Below are 7,998 nucleotides of genomic sequence, written 5' to 3' on the forward strand. Positions count from 1 at the left end.
TTTTTTTATTTATTGGTTTTTTAATCACTCGTTCTCACAGTAGCTAAAAATATCACTCAACTATAACCATTGAATTTAGTTTCATTTGATAAGTTAAAACAGGATCTGTCAGCATTTCGCAACTTGCTACTATTACTATTACTATTACATACCAACTTTATTGTTTCACACTTTCATTCGTGTTCTATTTTTAATAGTATTCTTTTTATATTTTCTTTACATTAATTTTACTACTATATACTACACTTATTATTCATCAATTCAACTAGAATTGTACTCCCTCTATTCCACAATAGTATAGTCATTTTATCATTTTGGTACGTTGTAGAGTAATTTCCTTTTTTTTTAGCAAAAGTCAACATATTTCTTCTCTCTTACTTTCTTCTCTCTTCATCTCCCTTTCTTTTTCATTTCCTACTTTATGTAAATATTTACTAAACTCACTTAACACAATATTTCTTAAATCGCGTGCAAAAAAGAAACGTCTTCACTTCCGCGGAATATTTCTTAAATCGCGTGCAAAAAAAACGTCTTCATTTCCGCGGAACGGAGGGAGTAGTATTTAAATTACAAATTTAAGTTAATACTAGTAACTAATTACCAAGATTAATCATAATCTTGAGTAAAAATTACAGAAAACATCCATTTACAATAGTACATACACAAATCAATCCCACGCAGTTCAAATCAATACGTACTTATTTGTTTTTATTTTAATTTTATTTCGCAGTAGAACATTTTCGATTTCACTTTTTCAAAAATGTTTTCCTGCTCACACACACACATTCAAAGGCCGGCGTCGAATGGCACGCCGGCCGATGGCAGCCAAGAAGTCCCGCCGATGAAGCTAGCAACCGTAAACTTGCTAGCTTCTGGCGTGGCCATAACATGAAACCCCGGCCATCCCACCCTGCCGGAGGTGGCCGCGCCGGCCCCCATATTCCCATACTCCGCAAAATACAACGTCTTGTAAGTGGACCCACTCGACCCCTCCCACTCCACCCACCCCCGCGGCGACACCTGCCCGGCGATGTTGCTCTGCATCACCACGGCCCTCGAATACGCCTTCCATGGCCGCCCGAGGTACAGCGCGAAGGACTTTTTCCCCGAGGAGGAGAAGTCCGACCCCACCGTGATCCTCGAGTTCTGCACCGAGAACCCCGTGTTCTGGCCTGGGTCGGTGCGGCCGTTGGCGAGTATAGTGCTGAAGGAGGCCCCGCTTCTCGGGCTGCGGAACACGAGGTTGCAGCTCTGCAGCACGGCCGCCGCGTTGCCGAAGATGTAGTCAATGGTGCCGTGGACGTCGCACTCCCTGTAGAACTGGCGCAGGGAGTGCGCGTACAGGGTGTCCTGGTAGCCCGCGACGCTGCACCGGTAGAGGACGGATCGGTCAGAGGCGATGTTCAGGGCCACCGCCTGGTGGCCCTCTGCCCCGGCCGTGTTCTCAAACCCGATGTCGCGGGCTATGAATCCGTCCCCACGGACAGCTGTCCAATTCAGAAAAAAGAGTTACTGGTGATTAAAAAAAAAACTGATGTACATATTAATTAGGGATTAATAAATATTTTAAATATATAAAAAAAATTAGATGATGTGGAGTGTGGACGTACTGAAAGTAGCGGAGCCCTTGAGCGAAGAGCCCTTGGCGACGCTACTCCCGGCACTAATGATGGTAGCGTATTTTCCATCCCCGATCAACGTGATCCCGTCTTTACTAATAGTGATTTTCTCATTATAAGTCCCTGCCTTCACATATATCACGAAACGGCCTCCTGAGGCCGCGTTGATCGCCTCGCCCACGCTCTTGAAATTCCCACTCCCGTCCTTCGCCACCACAGCATCCGCCCTCACCGCCCCGGCACTACTCTGCAGCAGCTTCCTGTTGGCGGGCGACACCCAAGCCGGAAAATCTCCCGCTTGGAGGAGGAGCCTCCTACCTGCCGGCTGCGCTGCGATGCGGTTGGCTAGGGCGAGGGAGTTGCTGGCCAGTTTGGAGAGATGGTCGATTTTGTTGTAAATCTCGGCCGTGTACGAGTCTGTCGTCGCATGATCTTTGATCTCGTCTCGGCATGTTTCTTGGAATGTTAGGGCTGCGCTGAGCCATGTTTGGATGTCGGATTTTTCGGTTTTTGGAGATTTTTTTATTGCTTCCATCGCTTGGTTTAGTCGTTTTAGAGACATCTCCATTAGTTCGTGGCAGTAATCTGTAATTTTTGTTGTTTACATGACATAAGTCCAAAAAATGATGAAACACTGAAATAAAGAATAAGATGTTGATATTATAATATAATACTTATATTATATCTCTTGAATTCTTATCAAATGTAAAGACAAATATGTAATACTATAGGGTTGATTGCATATAATTGAATGCATAATTTAGGACCAAATTGCGGATTGATTATTATACAATATGACAATTAAGTTTTGATATTTGCCCTTAGCTCGCCAATAATTGGATCCTTCCTATTCCAATGTGAAATTCAAAGGTACCTGGAAATTTTGGACAAATGTTTTCTAATGATACAGGAATACAAATTACTACTCCATTTGTTCCATTCTAAGTAGAGCATTTTTAATTTGGCACGTGATTTTATGTAGTGTTGTTTTGTGAGTAAAGTAAAAAGAATAAAGTAAGAAAAATGAAAAAAGTAGAGAGAGAGATATTTTTATATTTAGAAATGTGTCATTTAGAGTGAGACATTCCAAAAAGGAAAATGTGTCACTTAGAGTGGGACGAAGGGAGTACAATAAAAAGAAAAACACTTTCATGACAACAAATTTTTTTGGTCATTTTCTAACGACAAAAACACAACACTATGAGTATTATTAGAAAAGGTGTCGGATTTACCCATGGCAGTTTGGATGAGTTGAGAGTCGGCCGAGATAGAAGTAGTGGCCAAGGAAACGAGCTCCGGCATCTTGACTTGTGAGATGGTCTCGTTAACAAGTAGAGTCAAAAAATCGACATTTCGATCCTTTGACCCTAATTGTGACAAAGTCTGGCCACACAATGTTGGATATCTTGTGTAACCACATTGACCTCTCACAGCCTCTTCGTAATCAAGATTTCCTGCCCATGAAAATTGACACAAACATGTTATTGCTAAAAATAATACAACTAGAACATATTTTGATAGTTCCATTAGTATCAACTTGCAAAAACTTGAAACAAGAGGAATTTTTTCCTTAAAAAAATAAATAATATAAGTGTTGTATTGGTGATTGTGTGAATTAAAGTGGATACGTGCTGGGATTTTATAGGGCAAAAAGATGAGTGCATGCATGTCTATCTAGCAAGTTAGTTTAGGCGTCAATTTTAATTGAGCTTGACATGCATGTCTAATCACTATTGCCTAAGCAATTTGGATTGACTTATTTATCTCATTGATGTACAAAATAACAAAGTAAAAAGAGAGTTAATTTGCTTTTTACAACATGATTCGTGTGTGAGTACGTAGCTATTGCCCACTATAATTATTTGATTAGAACGACATGCATTATTGGTCAAGATAGACATAGCAACTAAACTCATGCAATTAATGAATCTATATACATGCCACACATACCTAAAAAATATAAAACTTGCGCCAACCAAACTCTAAACAAAAAGAGGAAGAGAACACTAAGCAAAATTAGGAAGATAACTCTAGCCAAAAAGAGGAAGAAACAAGTCTGCGTGTGTTGATCTAGTGGTCGAATGGTTAATGTTTGAGGCTAAAGGTCTCCTATTTGAACCTATTATGATACGATCTTTAAATTTATGTCCATTTAAAAATTAAAAAAAAAAGAAAAACAAATGAAGTGGCAAAGAACTCGATGCAATTTGAATACTTTGCTTTGTATGCATCTGAATACTTTACTTTGTATTAATAATGTTGATACTTTGCTTTGTATGCATCTGAATACTTTACTTTGTATTAATAATGTCAACATTATGATGTGTTAAATAAAAATAAGTGTACAAAAGGTTGACGTTAACACGGACAAAACGTAAGTAATGCTCACAAAAAATACTCATTGACAAGTGACCAACGTATCAATTTCTCTTTTTTTTATTCATTATATATTACTCCATCAATTCTTTTAGATGACTTATTAAACTATAATGATATCCAGGAACTTTAAAGTGACAAAATAAAGAGAATTGCTAACACACCTAACAAATATTTTAGATCTATAATAAATGTATCGTAATCGTGTTAATGATAAATCTATTTCTAGAGTGTGAAGCCTTGACTTTATACGCAATCAGGTGTAGTATACTTATTGCTATCCAATAGCAATCGCTTTGAAAGCTCCAGGCCAAGCTATTCAGCAAATGAATTACTATATCTAGTAGTATACATTGAAATTCAAATAAGTGATAAGGTAATTGATTCTGCACTTATATATAATTACACGTACACATACATAAATATATTTATGGTTTATATAATATCAGTATGTTATAATCTCTAAAAGTCTGTCACATTGATTTGGTGATAATCCTATTTCATCTACTCTATAATAAAGTGGATAATCTTCACCTTTATGATGCCTTTTAAGGAGGTGAGTTGCTCATTTCTAATATGGTATCAGAGCGGGTCCAAGTCAATGATGAATTTCTCTTTATATCTTATCTATCTCATGAGTGGAAGACACATCAATGATGGTTCTCTTATATCTCTTGTCTTGTCTACCCCACGTGATGGAAGTCCGATGTATCATTTTGGCCTATAGGAGCCTGTTAAAATCTCTAAAAATTTGTCTCACATCGACTTGGTGATGATATGTGGATAACCCTACCTCCTTATGAGGCCTTTTAAGGAGGCGAGTAGCCCATTTATAATACCGTCTATCCAAAATCAAACGACTAATTTTGATTTAGTATGAGCTTTAAGAAATATGAATAAAAATTATGTGAGAAAAATATTTGTATATGTTGTTTATAATCAAATATGAGTGTGCTGATTTAAAAGAATGATGTATAGTCCAAATGAGATTTTAAATTGTGGATCTATCATAATGAAAAAATATGACTCTTCTTTTCGAATGGAGTATTGGATGTTTTTTTATGACAGCTTAATAAAATTGGTCTAGATTTTACAGAGAGCTTAATAAAATTGGTCTAGATTAATTTTTAGTTTACAATTTCTCTATAAATGTGTATATATATGGAAATGACTCTCGTGTAAACCTTTCTTATTAGTACATGTTAACAAGAAACCAACTCTTACTATTATGGAGTAATATTTTTGTAATCACGCTTTTAACAAAAAGTAAGGAACCAGTTTAAAAAATAAGGACACCACTGTTGTCAATTTCACCTTTCTTTCAATTTCGAACACCTTTTCTACCATTGGTGTCTCAGGTAATTACCTAAATTAGGTTTACTTAATCTTCTTATGATAATATTTCTTTTGTAATCATGCTTTTATAAAAAAAGTTAGGAACCACATAACAAAAATAGGGACAACACTGTTGTCAATTTCACCCGTCTTTCATGTTCGAACACCTTTTCTTCCCTGTTCTCTCATTGACCTAAATAAGGTTACATCATTACTATTTCTATATTAAAGTACAAGTCCTTAAAGTAAGACAACAAAAATATGCAACCAAAACAAGACATAGGCAATATCATCTCATATCTAAAAGAAAAAGATGAATTTGATTGGACCAATCAACCTTGGGAGAACTCTAAGTCCCCCCCTCTCATTCTTTTTGACACTTGTCACCTTCTAATTAGTCCATCAAAATTTTAGATATTATAAATTCAAATATTAAATTTTTTTTAATATTGCATTCAAAATTATATGAAAATTTCGTTCATAAGCACTTGCTTGTAGGCTATGTTACATTAACTATAAAAAAGACATGTGTTTAATAAGTGCTACATTTATCAATGAAAAACTGTCCATTGCTATGTACTTGTGGATTACCACCATCCATACCAGAGAATATCGAACGGATTTCAGATACTACTTTACGTTAATAATAAGGTCTTGTTTAGTAAACTATCCATGTTACGGCTAGTTTGGAATGACTATGATATATATCATGTTTTGTGCAAAGATAAAATAATATATTAAATTTTGTGTAGACTAAAATAACTTCAATATGTATGTACAAATTGAGAGTAGAAAAAATATATATAGAGGACAACTTAGTCATTTATTTACTATCTTAGTACAATTTCTAACCTACCAAAATTGTGTTAATTATTTAGATTAAAACGAAGGTGGGCTTATTGGGGCCATAAAAATAGCATAAGCTAATAACTAAGGCAAACATGAACACCAAACACACAATTAAAGATAGATAAGAGCTTATAACTTGCTCTAACATAGCCACCAAACAGACCCTAACTAGTTAGGAGTTTCAATAATGTGTCGGTCCAATTAAACTACTAAAACTATACCTATATATAATGGGTTAGGTTAAATAAGTGGCAATGCAAAAGATGTGGAATACTACTTTATGTATCAAAAACCACATTTAGAGCTCGATGTATGTCCCAATAAGAGCACGAAAAGACGGTAAGTGTTTATATATATACCTATATAAATATTCTTATGGAAAATTCGTTATTTTAAAGTTTTAATTATTTTTTATTATATTTTATAGAATATGTGGTGGAAAAGTGAGTCGCCATCAATGAGGGTGTGTATGACCCGTTCTTGGTACTATACACAGACAAGGACGAGAAATGAACATATAACAACATCCCCGTCCATGCTCTTTGCTCTTGCCAAAGAGCATGGATGTGACTCGGACCCATTTTTATTAGTTTTTTACTCCATGATCTTCCCCAAGAGTACAACACGCACATCCATGCTCTTTCGCAAGGACATGCTCAAAGGACTCATCATTCTATTATTTAATTTAAATACTTTCATTACTAAAATCATTTCTACAGTATAAAAATACATTAAAAATATGCTATTAAAAATTTAAAAAATATAAAAATTACATAATTAAATCCTAAAAAATAAAAATTACAAACTTAAAATCTTAAAAAATAAAAATTAGAAACTTAAAATCTTAAAATATAAAAATTACAAACTTAAAATCTTAAAATATAAAAATTACAAACTTAAAATCCTAAAAAATAAAAATTACATAATTGAAATCCTAAAAAATAAAAAATACATAATTAAAATCCTACAAATTAAAATTTACATAATTAAAGGCTAAAAAATACACTCGTGAAAGACTAGTTCTCTGGCCTTATCCCCAATGTTTGTCGGAGACCTCGTATCATTGCCCGATGCGCTTCAAGTTGCTCGGGAGACATGTGAGACGTCTCGTCCATATTGAGTTGAGCCAAGAGGGTCCACAACGAGTTGGTGGGGGGTTGAGGTGGCACAAAGGCAGCGGGATCGGGAGCGGCGCGACGGCGGTTGGTCGTCGCCTGTTTCCTTCCTTGCGGTCAGCGTTGGGAGCTGCTTGGGCCGGTGTCGGGGCTACCCAAGTTAGCTTCGGTAAGCTGGCTAGCCACCTCATCCTCGCCGGCGTCGGATAGGGATACCGACCTCGGTCGTTTGCTGGAGGAGCTATAGGAGGATGATACGCCTCCCTTATACTTCGAATGCACACACACCTCCTGCCAAGCGTTGAGGTACTTGAATGGTTTGTAATGTTGGGATTGGTAGGTCGCCAAGGCGGCATTGATGATGTCGACCTCGTTCCTGCCGCTCCCCGCCGATGGCTCTGAAGATGGCATTGCGCACCATATTCTCATTGCGCTCGATGGTTCCATCCGGGCGGTTTGCATTGTACCGGCGAGAGACGCGCCACCAAAACCTATCCCCGCTTTGGTTCATGTCAATCTTCGGATCTTCGGAGATTACCAAATAGGCTTTGAATAACTGATTCATCTCCCCTAGAGTGTACGGGGTGCGGACGTGGGTGTCACCGCCATGACCCTGAACACGAACACCACGAGGAGTAGAAGTAGGAATAAGAGGAGTTTGAGTGCCGCCGCTCCCTCCCGATCCGGGTTCGGGTGCCCACCCG

The 7,998-nt window shown here is 37.2% G+C and overlaps 1 protein-coding gene across 1 annotated transcript; it reads right to left on the reverse strand.

Moving 5' to 3' along the window:
• Window positions 1-561: 561 nt before the first annotated feature.
• Window positions 562-3,237, reverse strand: LOC121785140 (pectinesterase-like). Its single transcript, XM_042183513.1, has 3 exons — window positions 2,852-3,237; window positions 1,611-2,204; window positions 562-1,487 (listed from the first exon to the last, which is right to left on the reverse strand). The coding sequence occupies exons 1-3, from the start codon at window positions 3,144-3,146 to the stop codon at window positions 787-789; spliced, it is 1,590 nt and encodes a 529-aa protein (XP_042039447.1). The 5' UTR covers window positions 3,147-3,237; the 3' UTR covers window positions 562-786.
• Window positions 3,238-7,998: the final 4,761 nt, after the last annotated feature.

This window comes from Salvia splendens, chromosome 21 (genome assembly GCF_004379255.2).
Source record: "Salvia splendens isolate huo1 chromosome 21, SspV2, whole genome shotgun sequence".
NCBI classification, from domain to species: Eukaryota; Viridiplantae; Streptophyta; class Magnoliopsida; order Lamiales; family Lamiaceae; genus Salvia; species Salvia splendens.